We start from the raw sequence: 26,040 nt of genomic DNA, 5'->3' as shown, positions 1-26,040 counted from the left end.
TTTGTAACTTTCCACATGGTGATTCAATAAAAGAATAAATAAAAAAAAAAACTAGATCATTTTTAATTTGTTTTATTGGGCCACACCTGGCTCTGCAATCAGAAATCATTCCTGGTGGACTCGAGGGACCATATGCGGTGCTGAAGTTTGAACCATGGTTGGCCACGTGCAAGGCCACGTGTACATTCTCTCAATAAAAACTATCTTGCTTAGTCAGAGTAAAATGGCATATAGAATGGGAGTTTCCAGAGTTAACCTGTCTCAACCGGTTTCAGAGATATGAAACATATATATTCCCCCATCCTGCCGGATTTTGTGCTTTACCCGATGGAACTCAAGGGACCATATGGAGTGTGCCAGGGACTGAATCCAGGTTGGCTGTGTGCAAAGCAAGCTCTCTACCCACTGTGTTATCTCTTTAGCCCCTGAAACAATTTTTGGAGATTAGAGACAAAAAATAAGTAAAAGAGCCATGGGGTTAGTTATTGAGTGTTATTTCTCATAAAGGTTTCTGGTATAAAAAGCCTCAGACACCTGTACACAGGTGTGGTCCCAAAACAAACAAAATCCACAAGTCAAGGTCTGGAGAGATAGTACACAAGCAAAGGGTGTGTCATACATGTGATCAATCTGGGTTCAGTTCCAGCACTGCCGGAGTGATCCCTGAGCACAGAGCCAGGAGAAAGCCCTGGCACTGCTGGATATATAACCAAATTCCATCCCAAAGGGGAAAAAGGTTTTAGAAATGCTGGGATGAATAAGCTTCAATCAGTTTATAAGTTAATAAGTTACTCTACTGTACTATTTCTCAAAATAATGAATGTACTATTTCTCAAAATGAATCTGAGAGAAATAAAATATACAATCTTCCAAACCTAACCTGTTATTTTCTTTTACGGTGTGCTTATTAACCTCTAGTATGAAAACTGGAAAAGTCAAACCAAAAACAAGCCAAACTAAAACCAAACAATCCCCAAGACCCCCAAACCAACAGCCCGGAGGGGGTTGGGGTGCATGCCAGGACCTTATCAGCTGGGCTTGAGTCCTGACACCTTAGTGTGTCCCTGAGCACTGCTGGGTGCAGCCCCAGAGGCCCTCAGCAGTACTGGGTGGCCCGTGCTTCTCTGCACTGCAAGGCCTCCACAGCAGCATGCCCTCTGCCCTTGTGTGGAATAGAAGGCTGGTGTCTTCCAGAGTGACAGGAAATGGGTAGGGCGTGTGCCTTGCATGCAGCTGACCTGGGTTCAATTCCCAGTGTTCCATATGGTCCCCTGAGCACTGCCAGGAGTGATTCCTGAGTGCAGAGCCAGGAGTAATTCCTAAGGACAGCTGGGTGTGGCCCATAATAAACAAACAAAAAAGAGTGGCTGGTGTCACTGTGCTTACTCCGGAAAAAACAAACCAGCTTACAAAAATACTGATTTTCAGAAATTTAAGACTGCAGAGGCTGGTTTCAGGAGGCTTGTGGGGTCATTTTGGCCCTGGCCTCGACTATGAGAACAAAGCAACACAGTTTAGTGGGAATATTCCATTGTGTCAATCACACAGTTTGAGAACAATGAGGTCAGGGCACATGAACAGACTGAAGCTAAATCAAGAGACAATATTAATTTTGTCAGAAAGAGTTCCCTAGGGCAAAGGAAGAGTATTATGATTTTGGGGGGGGCTGGGTCAGGGGCTGGCGATTAGGCCACATCTGGCAGTGCTTCATGTCAGGGATTAAGTGAGGGCAGGCAACATTAAGATGAGTTCCTTATCCTCCAGTTATATAAAAGAACATAAGCTCTATGTTCTTTCAGGAGTCATTAGAATGGAAACAAGTATCTACCATGTAACAGACGCTTACCAGACTGTTACATTTCTTTTCATTTTTTTGTTGGTATATAGGCCACATCTTACGTTGCTTGGGCCACTCCTGGTAGTACTGGAGCACATGTGATGCTGTAATCTGAACCACACCAGCATGAGAGGCAAAAGCTTCACCTCTGTACTGTCTCCCAGCACATCTTTTCCCTCTACCCCCACCCCAAGAACTGGGGATCAAACCCAGGGCTTCATACATGCTAATCAAATACTCAACCACTAAGCAAAATCCTCAGGCTCTGTTTAAATCTTACCCCAAAACAGGTTTAATATGTCAACGTTTTACAGAGAATGGTACTGAGAACAATAAAAATATAAAAATAAGGATACTTGTGATATGTGGTATTTTTTCTAATATGTGATATTTTTTCTCAATATCTCCAAACAGAACATGCAAGTAGAAAAAAACCACCGAACACAGATTAATCTTCTCACACCAATGAAAATCTAAAGATGGCTGCTTATGTTCAATTAACTAGCCAAGACTCTTAAGTTGCCTAATAGTTTATCCGGTTTGTAGAGAAAATGATGGCTTCCTTTGCACTATTTCCAATCTCAGAAATATTTTATTTTGGGGTCACACATGGCAATGCTCAGGGGTTACTCCTGGCTCTGCACTCAGAAATCACTCCTGGCAGTATCGATGCCCAGGATTGAACCAACATCAGCTCAAGCAAGGCAAGTACCTTACCTGTCACATTTTTCTCTAGCCCTTTAGAAATAATTTTATTTCTATCACAGTAGTTAAAGGCTTGCCGGTAGTTAAAGTTTTATATGCAAGGGTCCTGTCTAACTGACTTCAACTTAATCTTAATTTTCAGCTATGATATGTTGTTATATCCAATATGACTTATTGGATTTGAGCAGCCATCTGCAGGTTGGGTCCACGCAAGGCAAGTGCCCTCCCCTCTGTGCTCTCTCTCCAGCCCAGCGCCCCGACCCTGACAGCTGTGCCTACTGACCTCTCCTCCTGGGTGTTACCCTAGGCTGGGGAATATCTATGTAACAAAATGTCCATGTTAATAGAGAAATTATGTATGTAGATTCTAAAATGAACTACAGAATTACTGTAATTTTATTTGTGCCACACTTGGCAGTTCTTAGAGCTTACTCCTGGCTCAGCACTCAGGAGTTATTCCTGGTTTGGGGGACCATATAGGATGCTAGGAATTGAACCCAGTTTGGCTGTGTGCAAGGCAAGCACCCTACCTACTGTACTATCACTCTGGCCCCAACCACAATTCTCACTGTGAATTAACAATTAACAATTACTTCCTCCACCTACTTTTAACATCCTAATCTAATAAAATTCTTTTAGTCTACAAACAGCTAGGTCGCTTTATGGATGGAGAGAGAGAGAGACACCATAAGGGACCTTATTGGTGCTAGGGATCAAACCCGGGTCGGCTGCATGCCCTAACTGCTATCACTCTGGCCCCCAAACTCTATACTCTTAAGGAATGAAACAAACACAAAGTGTGCTGGTATGTTTCTAATAGTTACCTTCGTTTTCTTTGTTTATTTTTTTTTTGGGGTCACACCCCTTGATGCACAGGGGTTACTCCTGGCTCATGCACTCAGGAATTACTCCTGGTAGTGCTCGGGGGACTATAAGGGATGCTGGGAATCGAACCCAGGTCAGCCACAGGCAAGGCAAATGCCCTACCTGCTGTGCTATAGCTCCAGCCCCTAATATTTACATTTGTAAACACTTAACTACATGCAGTTAAGTATTTAATACCATTTCTTACCTGTCACTAGATAACTCAAAGAACTGGGTACACGCTTAGGCCTATCAGACCACCACCTCTGAAGAGACCCCTGAGCACTAACCTTGGAGTAGTTTCCAATTCAACCTCCCCAAAATTTCATTTACCTCTGACAAAAACCTTAAAAGTTTCTCATATGTGGGATATAAAGAAACTTTGTAAGAGAATAACAAAGCCGCAAAAGCACAGGGAAACTGGTCTTCAGTTGGAAGCTTGCCACTGGAATGCTGGGAGTAGGGGGCAAGTTAGGGGGAGAATACTAGGACAGGGACTGGAGTGATAGCACAGCGGATAGGATGTTTGCCTTGCACGCGGCTGACCCGGGTTCGATTCCCAGCATCCCATATGGTCCCCTGAGCACCACCAGGGGTAATTCCTGAGTGCAGAGCCAGGAGTGACTCCTGTGCAATGCCGGGTGTGACCCAAAAAGCAAACCAAAAAAAAAAAAAAAAAAAAAAATATATATATATATATATATATATATATATAAAAGACGGCTACTTTTGGCTCAACTATTCCTCTCTTGAAGGGGTCACATCCTTTGAGTGTCGACCCACTGAAGAGGGTCAGGGGACCTGGGCATGGTGGTCCTAAAGAATGAACAGCAGACCAAGGGGAGCTCCAAGGCAATGTTTATTTCTCAGTCATTAATTTTACACCCTTACTTTTCCTTCTCCCACTGGCAGCCCAATTTCAGTGATTTATTAATAGTGGTAACTGTTTCTGTGGGGTGTCTCAGCACAGCTGCAGCTTGGCGCCATCAGTGTTTGCGTGCTTTGGGTAGAGCCAAGGTCAAGATAATCTATCTTGGAGGTATGTGGGATTCCTGAGAACATTCCTCCTTGGCCTTCAAGGCTAGAACTTTCTCAGGGCTAGAGTTTTTCTACAGCTGCAGATCGTGCAGTATCATGTCCTCATGTAATCCCACATACTTTTGGGGGCCTGAGATAGTACAGAGGTAGCCGACAAACACAAGATCAACCCCTGGTACCCCAAATGGCCCTCTGAACACCACCAGAAGTGATCCCTGAGTACAGAACCAGGAGTAACTCCTGAACATCGCCTGGTGTAAAATACCCCTCACCTCAAAAAAAAAAAAAAAAAAAGCAAGCCATTTCCATATTATAGATAATAAAATGGAGATTTAGACCTTAATGGTATCATGTTCTCATGTTCTTTGGAGATTAGTTGTGCAGCTCGGCCATTTCTCCAGATTTAGAATGTAAGACAACTGCCCAAGGTCATAACTGAAAGAAGATGCAAAAAAGAATCTGTCTATCCCAAAGCTCTCCTGCTAATTTCCACAATATAATGCTACTTATTATTATTATTATTATTTTTTTGCTTTTTGGGTCACATCTGGCAATGCACAGGGGTTATTCCTGGCAGAGCTCGGGGGACCATATAGGATGCTGGGAATCAAACCCAGGTTGGCCATGTGCAAGGCAAACACCCTACCTGCTGTGCTATTGCTCCAGCCCCTACACTGTTACTTTTTATTTTTAAAAAATATTTATGTTAAGGGGCTGGAGCAATAGCACAGCGGGTAGGGCGTTTGCCTTGCACGCGGCCGACCCGGGATCGATTCCCAGCATCCCATATGGTCCCCTGAGCACCACCAGGGGTGATTCCTGAATGCAGAGCCAGGAGTAACCCCTGTGCATTGCCAGGTGTGACCCAAAAAGCAAAAAAAAAAAAAAAAAATTTATGTTAAGGGGCTGGAGCGATAGCACAGTAGGTAGGGCTTTGCCTTACGTGCAGCCAACCTGGGTTCGATTCCCAGCGTCCCATATGGTCCTCCGAAAACCACCAGGAGTAATTCCTGAGTGCATGAGCCAGGAGCAACCCCTGTGCAACGCCGGGTGTAACCCCCGCCCCAAAAAAGAAAGAGACATAGGGGTGAGGCATGCAGTGGATCCTGGTTAAGTCTCCAGAACCACACAATGCCTCAGCACAGGACCAGATGGGGCCAACTTCTCTCTACCTACAAAATAATAATTGCTCTCTTGACTCATTTTTCTCCTACAAGAGAAGAGTCATTATCTTAGAACTTTTTCCAAAGACAACTTCAATAATCACTGTTTTACTCCCACTAATTTCTTCTTGGACTGTGATGATCTCTCTGATACTCCCTTGTAAATAGATATCAGATGCTCCCAGGTATTCTTTCTATAGATTTTCTCAAGTCTATCTCCATTTCCATCCACAAAATAATATAATCCCCTGAAATCCTATTTATTAACCTAGAACTCAAAGGTTACCAATTACACCTGCTAAACTCAAAACCATTTCTCAGCTATTTTCTGTAACTTGTCAACAACACTAACTAGTCAGTGGCAGTTAAGCAGTGCTGACAACCCCTGCTGCTTATCTTTAACTCACCTAACAAGATTTCTGCTCTGCTTCTGCTATGCCTGAATTACAATTTCTTGGCCCCACTGACTCTATTGTACCTTCCTACTACTTATAAAATACTCAACATGTCCTCCAAGTCTCATTCTCTATCTCTTTACATATACAAATCCTCACTAATTTTGTTTTTTGGTCATATCTGATAGTACTCAGGGGCCCACGTACTGCCAAGGGTCAAACCGGGGGCTTCCACATGCAAAGGATGGGCTTCAGCCCTTTGAGCTATTTCCCTTAGCCTCCTCTTCTTACTGTTTTCCTTTCAAGTTCTTACTACTCTGAAAACTTCATTATCATGATAACTTTTAGTCCTGATGTTTCTTAAATTCCCAGTGCTACTGAAGTAGTAAATTCATTCACTACCTCTCCAATACGCCAAATTTCCTGGCTTTAGAAATTTTAAACACCCCTTTCTCTTAAAATTTGCAGTTTTTATTAACTTTCTAGCCAGCTTAACTCTGGACCATTCTCCAAAGATCAAGTCAAGTTAGTTTTTTTGGGGAGGCCACACCTAGTGGTGCTCAGGGCTTACTCCTGGTTCTGGGCTTAGGGAACGATATAGGATGCCGGGAAAGGGAACCTCTGGAGAGCCATATGCAAGGCAAATACCTTATCCACTGTACCATCTTTCCAGCTGCAAGTTAGTTAGTTTGTTTTTTTTCTTTTTGGGTCACACCTGTCGATGCACATCTCCCAGCCCCTATATGAACTAGATCTTTATTTATTTATTTATTTGTTTGTTCATTTATTTATTAATTATTGCTTTTTGGTCACACCTGGCGATGCTCAGGGGTTACTCCTGGCTCTGCGCTCAGGAATTACTCCTGGCGGTGCTCGGGGGATCATATGGGATGCTGGGAATCGAACCCGGGTCGGCCACGTGCAAGGCAAGTGCCCTACCCGCTGTGCTATTGCTCCAGCCCTATGAACTAGATCTTTAAAAAGTATCCAAAGGAGAACATGAACTTGATGGATGAGGAAAGAAGGGCAGTAAAATGAACTAGAGTTAGGCTCTTAAAAAAACAAAACAGGGGCCGGAGCGATAGCACAGCGGGTAGGGCGTTCGCCTTGCACGCGGCCGAGCCGGGTTCAATCCCCGGCATCCCATATGGTCCCCCAAGCACCGCCAGGAGTAATTCCTGAATGCAGAGCCAGGAGTAACCCCTGAGCATCGCTGGGTGTGACCCAAAAAGCAAAAACAACAACAACAACAACAACAACAACAACAACAAAAAAAAAAAACAATCACTCACGCTAAGTAGTTTGGGTACTAGTTATTCTGTGGTCAGATTGACAAACCCACTGGGGTTGGAGAGATAGTACAGTGCGTAGGGTGCTCACCTTGCAAGTGACCAACTGGGATCCCTGGCATCCCATATGGTCCCCTGAGCACTGCCAGGAGTGATTCTTGAGTGCAGAGTCAGGAGCAAACCCTGACCAATGTAGGTGTGGCCCAGGAATAAAAACAAACCCACAAAAAGTCAAACTACGATCCATAGTCTAAATCTGGCCTGATGCCTATTTGCATACGTACGGCCTGTGAGCTAATAATGTTTTTTGGAGTCACACCCAATGGTGCTCAGAGTTTACTCCTGGCTCTGAGCTCAAGGGACCAGATGGGGTGCCAGTGATCAAGTGCATATTGGCTCCATGCAAGGGAAGTACCAGACTGGCTGCACTATCACTCCAGCCCGCTTTGTATTTTTATAAATTGATCTGGAAAAGAAAAGAAGCCAGAGCAGTCATGCACATCTGAGGCCGAGAGCAGCTATGCTATTCACTTCACAGCCTCCTTCTCAAGGTCATGCTGGCTCCCTGGCCAGCTACTTATGACTACCAAAGACATGCGACCATATTTTGTTTATAGTTACAATCTTGCTTATGCAACTGCCAATTCTGGTTCTATTTTTGTACATAAACCATGCCTTACAACCCTGTGGTGTGGGTTGTACGGTATGGCCAGCTGCCACCAGACATGTAAGAATCATCCTCTGAGTCAGTGCTTTAATATGTGTAAACCTACTGGTGAGACACACTACTCCGCTTAAAACTTTTGTACAGATTCAGAATCATACCTTGGAAGGGGGTGGTGCAGGCTTAGGAACCAGGTTCTTATACACACTTGGAACCATAGTTGATGATTTGTTTCCATTTGCATGGTGAGATCCCGGTGAGGTGAATGCAGCAGAGAAGGCAGCAGTAGGATCTTCTTTGGAAACTTTTTTGATGACTAGCATCTTCGAGGATTGCTTGGCACAAGGTGGGTTTTCTGTGAAATACAACAGTGGACAGACAAAAGTGTCAAACCTTTAGCTTAAATGGAGCATGGTTTATATTAAGGACTCAATTTCAATAAAGAGCTGAGAGTTGAGACTAAGGACAACTATTTCCTGGTGTGTACATTACAGATAGCTTTAAATTTGAAGGGATCTGAAAGGGTGGAAAGCAGCACATGATGCTCCTGATTTTAAATTAATAAATAAACTAGAAAAACCAAACATGCAAGCAGTTCCTTCAGGAGCATAACAAATTAGTGTATTACATAATCACTCACACAGGCCAAAAAGAATAAATTCAAGGACGGCAGTTCCTATCAGTCATTGAAATGGAGAAGTAAGGAAATGGGGAAAGGAATCTCCCCTGGGACCTTCCAGCAAGAAAAACTAGAGTAAAGTTATGTATCATTAAAGGGAAAATGATAATCAACCTTAATCCCATAACTCAAATTCAAAACCAATTCTTAGATACAAACTCTTCCCATTAAGATGCCGAGGCTAGTAAATATTTCTAATGTATTGAATAGAGTTCAATTTAGAAATAACAAATATTTCAATGCCACAGATCATGTTCAGCTGAAATGAACTGATTTGTCAATATTTTATAAGGTACTTATTCCCAACATATACAATTAATATTTATGTGTTCTCCTTAGTCTATGTAGCAAGCATCATTTATAACTGTAAAACAAACAAAAAACCCAACAACTAGGATCTGGTTGAAAAAGGATGGTCTGATGGATGCATTATTATATACTTTTTCAAAGACTACTTTAGGCAAGTCATTTAGTAACATGGAAGAACATTCAGAACAAACTTCATAAACCAAATATTTAAAAGACAACCACAACACATGAAATTTCACTTAAATGATGTAAAATAAATTAGCAAAGTTAAAATTACTTATTACACGTTTATATTATTCACCCTTGTTTAAAGTATGCCTTCCAAATCTAGAATTCTATGCCTTTCAACTGTCTATGTACTGACTTCACTAATATATTTAGTGATGTTTTTGGCGTCACAGTATATCTAATAGATGTTAGTTACCATGTAAAAATGGATGAGAAGAGAAACAAGAGATAAGGACACAAATAAAAAAGATAAAGAGTTTTTGCTCCTCTCCCCTCTAAGAAAAATTTTAAGTTTTGCCTTTAAAGTGGCAAAAACTACCTACCCCACACTCCAGAAGGGGTCCCAATAGGTCTGCATGGCTGATTCTGTTTGCCAGCTTCTGGATTCAAAGAAGGCTAGGAAAAAAGGGATATTAATGGTTGATACAGAAAGCTAATCATTTTGGCACTTTTTACAAAGTAGCCATCACCCATGAAACCTATAATTATATATCAGAAGCACTTATTTAACACTGCATTCCCAATTAATAAACAGAAGATATTAAAATGCAATATCAACAGGGTTTCTAATAATCTAAAGGTTCTCTTGAGTTTGATTTCCAATATAAGAGAATTAATTTTTTCTTTAAAAAGACTACAAGCTAAGTTCTCATCATTATACATGCATGCCAAATGATGGGGCATGAGAAACTAAAGTAACAAAAATATAGATTATTCTCAGATTTAAGGAGAAATCATCAGTGTAGTATTCAAATTCTAAGACTGCTTTAGGGCAAAGGCAGACCATGTGCCAGATACAGTTAGAAACACAAATGCAAATAAGACAAGAGAAGCCTTTGTTCCTATAAGTATCATAGTCTCACAATAAAAAATAAACTTGTAGATAAGGAAGTACAATCAAAGGTTAACAGGGGCTGTGACAAAAAAATTCCCATTAGGGATGAAGGAGTGAAGAGAAGACCTATGAGAAAGTTTTATTAGAGTTGATGACTAAAAAGACATCAACTTAAGACAATTTTAAGACAATTCCTGGGGGGCGGGGGGAAGATGTAAAATGAGTGAAAAGACTGAATGCTCAGTGAATACCAAGTTACAGAAGTCTGAAAAAGAATATTCAGATGTCTAAAAAAAATAACACAAAAAGTCAACAGGATTAGTACTATGGAAGGTTAGTTATCTGTCAAAGTAGGCAAGAGTCAAATTGCCCTTTTTTTTGAATAACCAAATTTTAGTCCCAACATATGGGAATCCATCTTTTGTGCAGTTAACACGATTATTAATTTACAACAGTCCGGCAGAAGTTTGATGTGTAAGTATCAGTTAAAAAAAATATATATATATACTAGGAGAATTATTCCATAGTCTAAGAGAGGAAGGAAGATTAAGGGAATAGAAGGGAATGAATTGTTAGCAACAACAGAATGGATCCAGTAAATACATAAGATATGACATATGAGGATGAACAACAGTAGTGTCCAAACTCAGACTTTGCAATCTGGTAACAATGTAGGAAAATAGCTTCTTAACATAAAACTATTAGTGGAACATTATGCCCATGAGTCTACTAGAACATTTGAAGCAGTCTTCTTCAAGGGCTTGGCCCCACATGCTATGCATTTCAACTTGTTAAAGGTGAGAACTACTAGCATAAAACTGTCACTGTCACTGTCATCCCACTGCTCATCGATTTGCTTGAGTGGATACCAGTAATGTCTCCACTGTGAGACTTGTTACTGTTTACATATACATATCGAATATGCCACGGGTAGCTTGCCAAGCTCTGCTGTGCGGGCAGGATACTCTCGGTAGCTTGCCAGGCTCTCTGAGAGGGACAGAGGAATTTAACCCCGGTCGGCTGCGTGCAAGGCAAACACCCTACCCGCTGTGCTATCGCTTCAGCATAAAACACACAAACTATATACTGAATTAACAAATCACAACTGAAATAGGCAAATGGTGACAGAAGTGACAAAACACTAAAGGCAGAAAAATACTCTTACACACAATAGTAAAATCAGAAACTATGGTGGTTTTTTTTTTTTTTTTTTTTTTTTTTTGCTTTTTGGGTCACACCTGGCGATGCACAGGGGTTACTCCTGGCTCTGCACTCAGGAACTACCCCTGGCCGTGCTCAGGGGACCATATGGGATGCTGGGACTCGAACCCGGGTCGGCCGCGTGCAAGGCAAACGCCCTACCCGCTGTGCTATCTCCAGCCCCTCACAATAGTAAAATCAGAAACTATGGTGGTTTTCTTCTAGTATTGTTCTTTTATTCTCATTCACATTCTACACAACAATCAAAAGTGTTCCCTCTATTTATATCTCCATCTCCCCCTGAATTTTGAAAAAAGTAAACATGGGTCCAGAGAGACAGTTAAGAGCTAAGGTGTCTGCTTTTAGTACTGGCCAACCCTGATTCAAATTCTTGGAATCACATATGGTTCATCAAGCACCACCAGCGATCATTCTTGACCACACAGATAAGAATAGTCTCAAAGCAAAGCAAGGTGTGCCCCCAAACCAAAAAAAAGAAAAAGCAGAAAAATGTCAGATACACAAAAGTGTAGGAAGCAAGTATACCGAAGTTCCTGCAATTACCATTCAGTTTAAACAAAGAAAACTGCTAAACCAGTAACATATTTTTATTAAAAGCAACAAGAAACCAGGAAAACAGTACAGCAGGAAGGGCACTTGCCTTTCAAATAGGTCTGATTCCAGCACCACACAAGGTCCCCTGAGCCCCGCCAGGAGTGACCCTCATTTTCAGAGCAAGGAGTAAGCTCTGACCACGACCAGGAATGACCCACTTTCCTTATTTTAGGGGTCAGAATGATAGTACTTACATGTGGCCATCACGGGTTTTATCTCTAGCATCCCAATAATCCCTGAGTACAGAGTCAAGAGTAACACTGAGCATTTCAGGGTGTAGCCCAAACTTCCACACCCCCCTCCAAAGACATTACAAAACTTTGTTTCAAAAATGATTCCTTGCTAGTGTATAAAAATACAAAGAATGGAATTTTTCTCGCCCCCCCCCCCCTTTTGCAAGCTGTGACAACTGTTTTGCAAGCTGTGACCATTGTTTTGCAAGCTGTGACAATTTTTTTTTTTAAATGCTGACCTTGTATCCTGTAATTCTTTGTAGAGCTTTATTACTTTCTATGAGAACAGTTATATTTTACTTGGTTTGTTTTTTGTTTTTTGGCCATACCCGGTGGTGCTTAAGGACCAGCCCTGGCAGGGCTCAGAAAAATGAATGTGGAGCTGGGGAGGAAACCTGGGCTTGCTGTGCGCAAGGCAATAATTTACGCACTGTACTAGCTCTTTGGCCTTACAAATGCCAAGTTTCACTTCTTCCTTTAAGCTGTGTTTAAAAAAATTTTTCCCCCTTGTTGTACTTTCTAGGAACTATAATACAAAGGTAAATATATGCAGTGAAAATAAATATCCTAACAGAGCACATGATAATAAACAGAGCTCTGCTTTTTTTTTTTTTTTTTTTTTTTTTTGCTTTTTGGGTCACACCTGGCAATGCACAGGGGTTACTCCTGGCTCTGCACTCAGGAACTACCCCTGGCGGTGCTCAGGGGACCATATGGGATGCTGGGAATCAAACCCGGGTCAGCCGCATGCAACGCAAACGCCCTACCCGCTGTGCTATCACTCCAGCCCCCAGAGCTCTGCTTTTATTGGAGAATTTGAATGGATTCAAAAGTTATGGCACTGTTGCCATCCTGTCAGAATTAATTCTCTCTTAGGATTTCTTCCAGAACTTCTTACTACAAAAGTCACATACTAGGTCTCTCTATCCTGAAAATTTTACCTTTATACCTGACTACTTTAAGAGTAACTTACCAATCATTCTCTAATACTTTCAACCAAGCTCTTCACATTTTTGGGGAGTGGTGGTGGTGGAGTCGGGGTAAGGGGCAGACCCAGGGGTGCTCAGGGGAACATATGGGGTTCTGGGGATCAAACCTAGTTGGTGGAGTGCAAGGCAAATGCCCTGCCTGATACCAGCTATTGCTCACCCCCCAAAGTCCTTCACTTTTGAAAATGACACTTGAGGGCTTAAGCGTTTGAACGCTCCTGGGCAATACCACAACTCAAGGTAGGAAAATAAAAATGAGGAGAGAGGAGAGGGAGAGGGAATAAGGGGGAAGGGGGGGCTGGAGCAATAGCACAGCGGGGAGGGCGTTTGTCTTGCACGTGACTGACCCGGGTTCGAGTCCCAGCATCCCATATGGTCCCCTGAGCACCGCCAGGGGTAATTCCTGAGTGCGGAGCCAGGAGTAACCCCTGTGCATCGCCGGGTGTGATCCAAAGAGAAAAAAAAAAAATAAAAAAAATAAGGGGGAAGGGAAAAAAGAAAGGGAGAGAGTGAGTGGGAGAAAAGAGGAGAGACCAAGCAAGAACAAAGAAAATAACATTTAAAAAATTACCCCAAACTGGGGGCTGGAACGATAGCACAGCGGGTAGAGCATTTGCCTTGCACTCGGCTGACCCGGGTTCGATTCCCAGCATCCCATAGGGTCCCCTGAGCACTGCCAGGAATGGTTCCTGAGTGCAGAGCCAGGAGTAACCCCTGTGCATCGCCTGGTGTGACCCAAAAAGAAAAAAAAAAATTACCCCAAACTGCCAAAACCTGTATCAGAGGAAGAACATGGCTCAACTTACATGAATAACACTTGGGTTTGATCACTGGCACCATTAAAACAAACAACTCACACAGCTATTATGTCAGGGTCTGTGCTATTTCATGCACATCATTCAACACATGTGACCTGCATTCCTTAGCAGAAAGCTGCAGGGCAGACATTACTAAGAGCGTATGGAAATATTGGGTTATTCAACTTGCATAAGCTAACTCTATTGTACTGCTTTGTTTTGTTCCATTTTCGTGCCACACCTATTGGTGCTCAGATCTTACTCCAGAGCACAAAAGAGAACTAGGCCTAACAGAAGATACCAATTAATTGCTGTGATCAATCTAGACTCGGGGGCCATTCACCAGAGAAAGGTTAGCTCATTTATTTAGGAAGATATTATACTGTCTCTAACAAAAATTAATAGAAATATGAGACAGAGACTGAACATACACCTGGATAAGAGATACAACAAAGAGGCTTTCCAGTTCCTTTACTCAAATAGGTGTATGTTTATAAAGGTAAGACTCGGGGCCAAGTGGTAACACAGGAGTTGGGTGTTTGCCTTGCATGCAGACAACTCGGGTTTGACCCCCGGGCGCCTGTCAGGGCCTTGAGCATGCTGGATGTGACCCCAAAACAAAACAAAACAATGAGGCTCATTTGGAGAGAAGAGTGATTTTAACAGAAAAATTACTAATTCTTCGACTACCCAGAAAACGTTTCAGCCTGGCCTGAAAGGAAATCAAAATAAGGGGGATACAGAGTGATAGCACAGCAGGTAGAGTGTTTGCCTTGCATGTGGCCAACCCGGGTTTGATTCCCAGCATCCCATTTGGTCCCTCGAGCACTGCCAGGAATAATTCCTGAGTGCAGAGTCAGGACTAACCCCTGTGCATCGCCGGGTGGCCAGGTGTGACCTCAAAAGTAAAAAGCAAAAAAAAAAATAAAAAAAAAAAAAAAGAAAAAGAAAGAAAACAAAACAAAATCAAACTAAGGTGACTAGTTTTACAAGTATCTAAATCCAATAATAGTGCTGTTCTTGGGGCTGGAGCAATAGTACAGCGGGTAGGGTGTTTGCCTTGAACACAGCTGACCTGAGTTCGATTCCCAACATCCTATATGGTCCCCCTGAGCACCGCCAGGAATAATTCCTGAGTGAAGAACCAGGAGTAACTCCTGTGCATCGCTGGGTGTGAACCCCCCCCCCCAGAAAAAAAGTACTGTTCTTCCCACCTTCTTTAATTAAAAAAAAGTATGATGAATGGCCACCTATCTCTATAAACCATTAAACTAAGGTTTTTCTCCCTTTGCAAGTTTTCAACCAAACTGGAGTGAATCTCAATTTAAAGTGCAACAGAGGGGCTGGAGCGATAGCACAGCGGGTAGGGCGTTTGCCTTGCACGCGGCCGACCCGGGTTCGAATCCCAGCATCCCATATGGTCCCCTGAGCACCGCCAGGGGTAATTCCTGAGTGAAGAGCCAGGAGTAACCCCTGTGCATCGCCAGGTGTGACCCAAAAACCAAAAAAAAAAAAAAAAATAAAGTGCAACAGAATCGGGGCCGGAGTGATAGCACAGCGGGTAGAGCATTTGCCTTGCACGCGGCCGACCTGGGTTCAATTCCCGGCATCCCATATGGTCCCCCAAGCACTGCCAGGAGTAATTCCTGAGTGCAAAGCCAGGAGTAACCCCTGAGCATCACTGGGTGTGACCAAAAAAGCAAAAAATAAATAAATAAATAAATAAAGTGCGACAGAAAAAAAAAGAAGTGCAATAGAGCTAGCTCTACAAGCACATGTTCTTGAACACATATCTCACTTGCTTGTCTGTTTCTTTACTTATTTCCTCTCTGGAGAAGCCTGTGTTCTCTCTGGAACATGTACTTCTCCTTCTCCCTAGCTCACATCTAAGTAAGCTGCAACAAAACTGCTTTGCCCCTCTCTCCCTCCCTCCCTCCCTCCCTACAACAGAGTGGCCAGAGTGATAGTACAGCAAGTAGGGCGTAGGGCATTGTCCTTGCAAGTGGCCAATCTGGGTTCAATCCCGGGCACCCCATATGGTAACCTGAGCCTGCCAGAAGTGATCCTAGAGCACAGAGCCAGTAGGCTCTGAGCAATGCTGGGTGTGCCCCTCACCCCCACACCAAAAAAGGGGCAACAAAGATGGAAAACTTATGTTCATTACATGACATGAAAGAGAAGTGTCACTCCACCAGGACTGGGCCAAGAGAGAGTAAGAAAAAAGCTATTCTGACCAGTGAGAAAAGGAGAGCAAGATTCTCAGTTCCACCAGAAATGGGACTGCAGAGGAAGGGGGTCCCCTGACTGCAAACAGAACTGTACCCAGATCTCAATCACATCCTAGATTATTATTATTATTATTATTATTATTATTTTGCTTTTTGGGTCACACCTGGCGATGCTCAGGGGTTACTCCTGGCTCTGCACTCAGGAATCACCCCTGGAAGTGCTCAGAGGACCATATGGGATGCTGGGAATCGAACCCGGGTCGGCTGCATGCAAGGCAAACACCCTACCCGCTGGGCTATCGCTCCAGCCCCTGATTATTATTACAAAATTTGTATCTAGGCTCAACAATACAATGGAAGGTAGTGAAGTCCTAGATACAGTACAGGGAGTTAAGGTATTTGCCTTGCTTGAAGCCAACCAGAGTTCTATCAGTGGCACCACAAATGGCACCCTAAGAATGGCCAGGAGTGAACTGTAAGCAGAGCCAGGTGCAGCCCCAAAACCATCACTTCCCAAGTCACTCCAATCAGTTTTAACCTCAGCTTAGAAGCTTTTTTAGGGGGTCTGTTTTTATTTTGAGGCCACACCCAACAGGGCTCAGAACTTACTCCTGGCTCTATGTTCGGGAAACTATATGTGGTACTGGCATTAAATTCAGGTTAACCATGTGAAAGGTAAGCACCTTATTCCCAGAACTATCTATCTGACACCCAAAGTTCAGAAGAAAAAGAAAATTTTAAAAAACCTCCCAACACCATAAATCTTTCCTATGTGAGAGTTAAGGCTAACAGGGAATCAGACATCCTTTCTTCAATCCCTGGAATGAAGTTATAGAAGCCACTGATTGTGAACAGATGTAAGTCCTATGGTCGACTGGAGTTCCTTCCCTTGGTTCCCGGGATGTTCAACGTGGCTGCTTCAAGATGGCTCAATCTTCAGCCATTCACGTGGTCTGGACATCGATCAGCTCCACTGGAGAAGGCCTCTTGGCTCCTCTGTAGGTTTGATGGCAAAACCTACCTAATCAAACTTATACAGGGATTTTAGTTTAAAGAGGTCCAAATTGTCAGTCATGTTTCTGTGTCAGTGTGTATGTCCACTGTTTTTGGATTTGCGGCCATCCCTCGCAATGCTCATGGGCTGTGTCCTAGCTCTGTGCTGACACAGTGTTGGTTAATGAACTTGGACTTCAGCATACAAAGCATGCACTCAGCTTATTGAGTCATTTCTCTGGCCCCAAGTTTCTGTCCTTATCCCCACTTTTGGAGTCATGGGTGCTGTGACTGGGGCCTGGCAAAGTTGTGGTCACTGACCAAGAAGAAAAGTTCAATTCAGGGTGGCCTAGACTGAGGCCAAATGTTTCTCTTCTTTTGTCCCTAACTCTGCTCTGTAGCTTCAGTTTCAGTTCAGCTAGGGAAGAGGTGGCTTCGTATTCACAATGACAGCAAACAAGAAAGAGCTATGATGAATTATCAGTGATTTGGTAAAACTGCCAGGCACAGGTAACTGTTCTGATTAGTGAGGCCCTCACAGGCATGGGAGTCAACATCTCTCAGGCCTGGCCATTAGCATTTGTTTTGTTATCAGAAATGTTGTTACCATGGTGACGTGATGGGGACCTTGTAGGGACTATCAATGACTGATGACTGGGTGGTGGCAGGAGAGGGAACACTAGCCTCCCCTTCCTCTACAATGCGGAGATCCTGACAGTTAAGCTCCAGAATTGCTAGCTTCTAGGGGAACGTGCCCCTGTCCAATGAAGGAATTATGGGCATAGATAGGTTGAGGGCATCACCATACCCGAATGCCCAACTGTGCATCCAGATGGGCAAGGACATCTCGCTTATAGGTCTCCATGACCCAGAGCAGGAGCTGGCTATTTATTTCTGGTTGTCTTCAAGTCACTGAAAAATGACTGGGTTTTTAGTGCTTTTTCTGTACAGCTGAGTTCTGCCTGTCACCAGCATGAAATGATGTGATGATTATGCTGGTAGGCAGATATTAAAGAGAAATGTGGTTCAGTTTCTCCAAGTTAGCAAAGGTCTCGGCAGTACATTCTCGATGTTGTGTTCTGCCACCAGAGCAGAACTGCCTGCAGTCTGAGTTCTAGCACTAAAGAGGTCAGAGGAATTTCTTATTTTGTTTTTGAGCCACACCCAGTGATACTCAGTGTTTATTCATGGGTCTGCACTCAGGAATCAGTCCTGGGGGTACTTGGGGGACCATATGGGATGCTGGAGATGGAGCCAAGTCAGCTGTGTACAAGGTAAGCACCTTACCCACCCCACTGTGCTATCTCTCCAGCACTGTCAGAAGAATTACTACACAAACCTTCGGAGGTAAATTAGCAGCATGACTTAGTAGCCATTGCTGTCAGAGAAAAAAAAAAAGTCCACAGTATCACATCTCCAGTGCACTGTTTGGTGCTGTGGCTTTCAAGGTTAGTTAGTTAGACTGACACAAGATACCCTGGCAACAACCAAAGTTCCAGACAGTATGAGCTCTGGCTGCCTTTATATTTTTTCTTTTCATTGTCAATTCGTTTTCCACAGGGAATATCACGTTACTAAATTATGCCCATCTGCAGTACACTGCCATATGTTAAAAGGTACGCTAAATAAATTCCACTTTTAGCCACATTACTTCTAGCTTGTTAAAATCTCTTTACTAAAATATTTAATAAATTTAAACTGTTAGATCCAAATAAACAATTTTTCTATGTGCTTAGATGGTTGCAGTAAGATATAAGATAAACAATCATGGGGCTGGAACAATAGCACAGCGGGTAGGGTGTTTGTCTTGCACACAGCAGACCCGGGTTAAATTCCCAGAATCCAGTATGGTCCCCCAAGCACCGCCAGAAGTAATTCCTGAGTGCACGAGCCAGGAGTAACTGCTGTGTATCTCCGGGTGTGACCCCCCCCCAAAAAAGATAATCATATCAAGTTTTTTATTTTATTATTATATGGTATAGGCTGGGAAGACAGCTCAAAAGGCTAGAGCACATGGTTTGCATGCAGAAGGTCTGGGTTCAATCCCCAGCACAGCACAGTCCCCTAAGTATTCTGGTTATGCTCACCCCCACCACCAAAAAAAATCAGAAGGATAAAAAAATTCATTAATGTAAATATTCGTATTATGGATTTCATAGTAGACATAAATTAAACATCTTGAGGAGGACAAATATTCAGGGCATTTTAGAGCAGTACAGACCTTTCTAAGATAACACGTCTTTAAAAAAAAAAAATTTCATGAAAGAGTTTTGGACCACACACAGCTGGAAAGTACAGCAGGTAAAGCACTGATCAGAGCCAGAAGTAATCCCTAAGCACTGTTGGGTGTGACCCAAAAACTGGGAAAAAGAAGAAGAGGACCATAGTCAGCAGTGCTCAGGGTCTGCTGCTATCAGTATTTGGGTACCATGGGGTGCCAAGGATCACACTCAGGCCTCGATATGTATTTACTCAAGTCCCTTAAGCTTTCTCTCTAACTCAATACCACAGACTATTTATTTCTTGACAATTCCTATTAGTCTTGACTGAGAAGTTTATTAAATAAAAATTTTGTTTTGTGTGGTAACTTTTTTTTTGGCGGGGGTGGGGGGATCACACCGGGCGATGCACAGGGGTTACTCCTGGCTCTACTCTCAGGAATAACTCCTGGTGGTACATGGGGGACCATATGGGACGCTGGGAATTGAACTCGGGTCGGCCGCGTGCAAGGCAAATGCCCTACCCACTGTACTATCGCTCCAGCCCCTGTGGTAACTTCTGGACCGCTAGAAATTCAGAACATTCTGGACAAATATTCAGCATTTTAGAGCAGTACAGACCTTTCTAAGATAACAGGTCTTTAAAAAAAAAAAATTCTCCTTTGGGCCACACCTGGGCCTGGGTGTCAGGGATCAAACCCAGATTGGCTGCATCCAAGGCAAATGCCACTCTACTCTCACTCCAGCCGCTCTGAGTAAAAGCTGCAAGGATAGGCGCCTTGAGGTAGAATCACATAGTATTAACACTGAAAATAAAAACTGACTGGAGAGATAATACAGGTGTCATGGTACTTACTTATCTTGCATGTAGCTGCACATGCAAGATCTGGTCTTTCTGTGACCTGCTTCCATATACGGTATCCTAAGAACCACTGGGAGTGGTCCAGAAACAGAAAAAAAAAAAAAAAGATCCCTGGACATTTGCTAGTCTTAAGAAGAAGAGAGGACAATCTTAAAAGACATCTAAACTTCACTTTTATTTTTCAGGGCTAAGGGTTGAACGTAAGTCTTTACAGGTAAAGTATGTGCTTTACCACTAAGCCATATCCTCAGTCCCTAAATTCCACACTTCTTTACCTTGTTTTATTAATGTATTAAAAAATGGCCATCACAGAAATAATTAATGTGCTATTTATATATAAGAAAGTCGCACTATTCAATAGGGTAGCCACTGTCATATGTGGTTGCTGATCACTAGGAACCTTTATACTTTAAACTGAGATGTGCAATCTAATTGCTAAAAATTCATGCTAACAACTAACACACTCCTCTCTAAAAAGAAATTAAAAAAAAAGAAATAACTCAAGCTCAGGGAACTCATTTTTTAAAAACTGGTAAAATGATTCATTAATTATTGGAGAGGGTTTTTTGGGGGGAGGTGCCCCACACCCAGGGAGCTCAGGGCTTACTCCTGGCTGTGCACTCAGGAATCACTCCAAGTGGTGCTGGGGGACCAGGGGTCGAACCCAATTGGCCATGAGCAAGGCAACACGCTACCTGTGTACTACTGCTCCAGAGCCAGTTTAGAGCATCTTCTACTGAGACTTCGTAAGATTTCAAGTATACATCTGAATCCTCATACTTACAAAATCTTCTTCTTCGAACTGCAACTTTTCCATTTTGTCTTCTTTCTTCTCTTCCCTAATCTCTGTGGGAGGCTTTTCCTGAAAGGCACAGCCTTTCCGAGAGTAGAAGCTGCCATTCCAGTGGCGATGGTTCCCTGTGCCACTTGTACTACGCTGGTTCATGCCATCATGACCTCGTGAAGAGCCATGCCAACCAGACGGGGTCCCTGTGATTCCAGCATATGCTCCCTTAGAAACACCAGAGTCCACAGAATCATGACGAAACAGGGAGGGCTGGTGCCAGGAATCTAATAAGAAAAAGAAAGAGAAATGGCTGTTTGCTTCCTGGAAATTCAGCAAGAGTTGGATTGGATGCTTCCTGATCTGGTTACAGGACTGCCGAAAAGTTCTTCAGGGGATCTTTTTACTAAAGGATTAAACCCACAAATCACTTATATCACTTGTCATCAGTTGATCCTTTATTTGCTCGAGTGGGTGCCAGGAATGTCTCCATTTGTTACCGGAGACAAAATAAATCAAAATATATTTCTTTTAAGATAATTTCTACATTTCTCAACTGAATAAATGATGCACTTAAGGATAAGAATGGCACACTTTGAAAGTCAATAGTTAATGACCACTGGAGGACCTGAAAATTGTGTTTTTATTTAAGATTTTTATTGGGGGGGCACACCTGGCAATGCTCAGGGGTTACTCCTGCTCTGCATTCAGGAGCCACTCTTTGCAGTGCTCACGGGAACACACGGGGTGCTGGGGATTGAAACAGGGTTGGCCATGTGCAAGGCAAGTGCCTTATCTACTGTACCATCGCTCCAGACCCCAAAACTGTTTTTTTATTCAAAATTTTGTTTTGGGGACCATAGTTATAGCACAAATGATCTCCTGAGCACAGCCAAAAGTAATTCCTAAGTGCAGAGCCAGGAATAACCCCTGAGCATTGCCAGCATGGCCCCAAAACAAAACAGAACAAAAAATTTTGGTTAGCAATCACATCTATGGGGGACCACACAGTGCCAGAAACTAAACTCAAGGCCTTGTACATGCAAGGCAAGTGTTCTACCACTCAGTCATATCTCTGATCCAAAAATTGTTTTTAAAAGATTATTACTCAGGAGCCAGAGTGATAGTATAGTCATCTACAGTCATCTACAGCCTGGGTAGGGCAGATAGCTAGCACACAGCTGACCCAGATTTGATCCCATCATTCCCTTTCTGAACACCACCAGGAGTAAGTTCTGAGTGCAGAGCCAGAAGTAAGTCCTGAGTATCACCAGGTATGGCTCCAAAACAAAACAAACAAAAAAATTATTAAGGACCAGAGACAGTACTTGTTCTGCATGAGGTCAACCCTACTTCAATCTCCAGCACCACTGTGGTCCCTTGAACACTGCTGAGTGCAGCCCTGGAGGCCACCAAGCACCACTGAGGTGACCGGAGTAATCCCCGACATCTCAGGACCAAGCAGCATCACATTCAGGGTGTCCCTGGACCTCCTGAGCACTGCCTGTGAGATTCCCTCCCAAAAGATTATTAAAGTTACAACTATACATCTCCCAGTTAGGTCTGTAACTCGCTTAAAAGTACTCATGGAAGTTGGGCATGGCTTACCTCCTGTAGTTCGCAGAGGTCCATTGTTGAAAAAGCCATCAGAGGAATTATGTCTACGACGGCTTACTCCGTATCTACCATCACCTCGTGGTAGGTGCTCTCCGTGTTTTTCAAAGGTGGCTGTAGATGACTGAGATGATACAGAGACGCGAAACATATGTAGACATCAGTTTCTAATTTTTATTTTTTGCATTAGACTTTTAGAAATGATGGCTGAAACCCCACTTGTGAGCATGAGCCATATGGATATTATAGAACTCTGAGATCGAGAAATCCTAGGTTAAACATTTAATCATTAACTCATTTCCTTTATTCCAAAAAAAGAGTAAATTTGCAGGACAGAAAGGTTGGGGAAAAAAACAACAACAACACCCACTCTGTCAATATCCATGAAGAATAAACCACAAGGAGCTTCAGGGACAGTACAGTGGGTAGGGCACTTGCTTTGGGCATAGATGACCCAGGTTTGATCCCTGGTACCCAATACGGTCCCTGAGCCCTTCCAGGAGTGATCACTGAGCACAGAGCCAGGAGGAAGCTCTGAGTACCACCGGGTGTGACTCCCCAAAAACCCTCAAAAGAATAAACCAGTTGGAGATGAGAAGAAATAATATTTGGAAAATCACTATCGAACAGAGTATAGTACCTTAGCTGACTGTGGTGTGGAGAAATTTAGCCAAGCAGGAACAAAGTCATGCTGCGCCATTTAGGTCCAGTGTCTCTTTTCAGCAAGGTGAGGCATCCAACCTCATGGCCAGGATCTGAAAACAAGAAAAAAAGAAATTTGCACTTACACCTGCAAGAACCTGATACCAATGTGTAAAGGAGTCTGTGATAATCCTTCTTCCAAAGTTAAATAGAGAAGAATATTTACCCCAGAGTGTAACCTCTGTGGTCCTGTTTCCTGACGCCTTGACTGTAAGCTGGAATTCCCACGAGGTTTTCTTGTTAAAAGGGTGCTTAATGAGGCTGGCCAGCAGCGAGCCTTGTCCAAAGCCTTGTGATGAAGCACTAAGAAGCTGGGTTCTGTGTCGCCACTCAGTTCCCTCGATAGCTCATCTTAAACTACTATCTAGTTTCTGACACGTTTCCAAGGGGAAAAGGGAAAGGGGGAGGGGGAAGGGGGACATAAAAAGTATTTGTTACATTTAAAAAATGGGGGAAAGGGGAAAAAGCTAAGTCTATGTTCACCTCATTCAATTCTCTTGAGTGACACTTCTATTATTAAATAGATAATACATGGACATTTGCACAGTGAGTGCAAATACTGTTCATAACAAGATCATAACTGGAAAAAGAAATAATCTCATGTGGGCAAATAATGTCATCAAAGTAAAAGATAAAAAATCTTAAAGAGTTATAAAGATCTTCTGAGAAGTCAACTCCAGAGGCAAAACACTGACATGAAAGGCCCTTGATTTACTTATCTCATAATTTATGCAGCTGCTAAAAAGTATACAGGTGTATTATTTTCTTAATATTTGTCTTATCCTTCAAAATCTAAGGATATAAGAAATCTTAATAACAAAAAAAAGACAGGAACTTCATATACTTTCTTCTCCACAGAATAGCAGCTTTCAAGGTAAATTTCCTGCCATAAAGATTCCAAATGTATCTTCTATGTCTTTGGTCTTCACTATAAACTCAGAGCAAATTTAAAACAAGTAGAAAGGAGTGGGAATGGGGAGGGAAAAAATGTTAAGGGAAAAGGAGAAAAACAGTTCCAAAAGTGAGGTTTTCTTCTCTTCAGTTTTCTGTATGTCACTTGGTTCTTCTGTTCCTTCCAGAAGACTGAATCGAACTACTGGAAGGTCATATGAAGATTCTTCTATGTCTTCAGTATAGAAATCACGTATTATTTTGGATCCATTTCCATCATCATTCAATCATTTAAAAGGCCACAGGAATCAATTTCTACAAATAAAAATTATCACATAGGAATAATCACTATATATATAAATGCAAAGTGAAATAATCTCTTAATTTTGATTTAGACATTAACATGCCACCATTGATAACAACAACATAATAGCTTATAATTATTTTAATGATTAAAAAAAATTTACAAAAGCTGCCTGAACCTAAGGTTTATTTTTTTCCTCAGGGGAGACGTGTGTGTTTGGGACACACCCAGCAGGGCCTCAGGAAGTATCCTTGGCTACACAGGGTCACTCCTGGTGGTACTTGGGGGACCACCTAGTACTGGGGTTAATTAAATCTAAGCTTACTGCACACAGAGCATGTGCTCTAGCCCCCTGAGCTGTCAAGTTTTTTTTTTTGTTTGTTTTGGTTTTTGGGTCACACCCGGCGATGCACAGGGGTTACTCCTGGCTCTCCACTCAGGAATTACCCCTGGCGGTGCTCAGGGGACCATATGGGATGCTGGGATTAGAACCCGGGTTGGCTGAGCAAGGCAAACGCCCTACCCGCTGTGCTATCGCTCCAGCCCCCAAGTTTTGTTTTTATATATAACTATTTCTCCAATTAGCTAACAAAGGTAATCCAGAAATGCAAATTATGTCAGATTTATATCCTCATATAAGCAAGAGCTTGCCATGATCTAACTTTCTGTTCATCACAGTCATCAACTACCTAATTATTTAGTAATAACCGTAACATCACTATTAAGGAAATGCAAATCAAAAAAGATAGGCCAAAAGAAATTACTTCACACCAGTGTCCTATATCAAAAAGGCTACAGCCAACCAGTGCTGGTGAGGATAAAGGAAAATCATGCACTTTGCTACTACATGGATGAATCTGGAGTGTATTTTTCCTATGTGCAATATAAAGAAATAAACCAGGGAATAAGAAATGCTTGCTTATTCACCATTAAAAATGCAATCTAGTTCTATAAAAAAGATTACAAAAAACAGTAGACTTCTTTAAAACACTAAAAGCAGAACTACGTTATGCTCCAGTAATCCCACTCCATTGCATTAACCCCCCCAAAATAAAATCACTGATTCATAAAGATTCATATATACCCTACGTTTACCACAGCATTTGTTTACAAATGTCAAGACCTGGGAAAAATTCAAGTGTTCAACAACAGATGTGTAGATAAAGAAATTGTGGCATACGGCCAAGGAGGTGGCTCAAAGGGCTAGAAAGCATGCTTTGCATTGCATGGAGGAGTCCCCAATCTGAGTCCTAGGAGCACATGGTCCCTCTAGAACTGCACTTGAAGCAGTCCCTGAACACTGCATCCACCAAAGAAAAAAGAAGAAAAGGGGGGAAAGAAGAACAAGGAAATTAGGGTGGAGATATACATGTGTGTGAGAGATACAGTAACACTGTATGCCTAAAACATACATGTTACTCCTACTATAATCTTGTTAACCTCAATAAAAATTTTAACATCAGCAATTATAACATTTCTCATGCTTTTCCCTTTCTTCTTTTGTTTTTTTGGGGGCAATACTGGGCCAGGGATTACTCCTGGCTCTGCACTCAGGGCTCACTCCTAGGGGAGCTTAGGAGACCATAGGGCTGCTAGGGATTGA

At 42.5% G+C, this 26,040-nt stretch overlaps 2 protein-coding genes across 2 annotated transcripts in view; both read right to left on the bottom strand.

Annotated features, from left to right (window-relative positions):
* The window catches only part of GPBP1L1 (GC-rich promoter binding protein 1 like 1), a 31,325-nt gene extending 7,779 nt beyond the window's left edge, over nt 1-23,546 (bottom strand). Inside the window, exons 1-6 of the mRNA XM_055140383.1 lie at nt 23,409-23,546; nt 23,181-23,295; nt 22,535-22,664; nt 20,927-21,213; nt 9,495-9,567; nt 8,117-8,310 (exon numbers count right to left, since the gene is read on the bottom strand). Of these exons, the coding sequence (XP_054996358.1) occupies nt 8,117-8,310; nt 9,495-9,567; nt 20,927-21,213; nt 22,535-22,664; nt 23,181-23,240 (744 nt within the window). The 5' untranslated portion in view covers nt 23,241-23,295; nt 23,409-23,546. The remainder of the gene's footprint in view (nt 1-8,116; nt 8,311-9,494; nt 9,568-20,926; nt 21,214-22,534; nt 22,665-23,180; nt 23,296-23,408) is intronic.
* A 786-nt stretch (nt 23,547-24,332) lies between these two features.
* IPP (intracisternal A particle-promoted polypeptide) overlaps nt 24,333-26,040 on the bottom strand; it is a 72,494-nt gene continuing 70,786 nt past the window's right edge. The window contains exon 10 of the mRNA XM_055140382.1: nt 24,333-24,448. Within this exon, the coding sequence (XP_054996357.1) occupies nt 24,417-24,448 (32 nt within the window). The 3' untranslated portion in view covers nt 24,333-24,416. The remainder of the gene's footprint in view (nt 24,449-26,040) is intronic.

This window comes from Sorex araneus, chromosome 5 (assembly GCF_027595985.1).
Source record: "Sorex araneus isolate mSorAra2 chromosome 5, mSorAra2.pri, whole genome shotgun sequence".
Lineage (NCBI taxonomy): Eukaryota > Metazoa > Chordata > Mammalia > Eulipotyphla > Soricidae > Sorex > Sorex araneus.
This window is presented reverse-complemented; position numbering and strand designations above follow the sequence as displayed.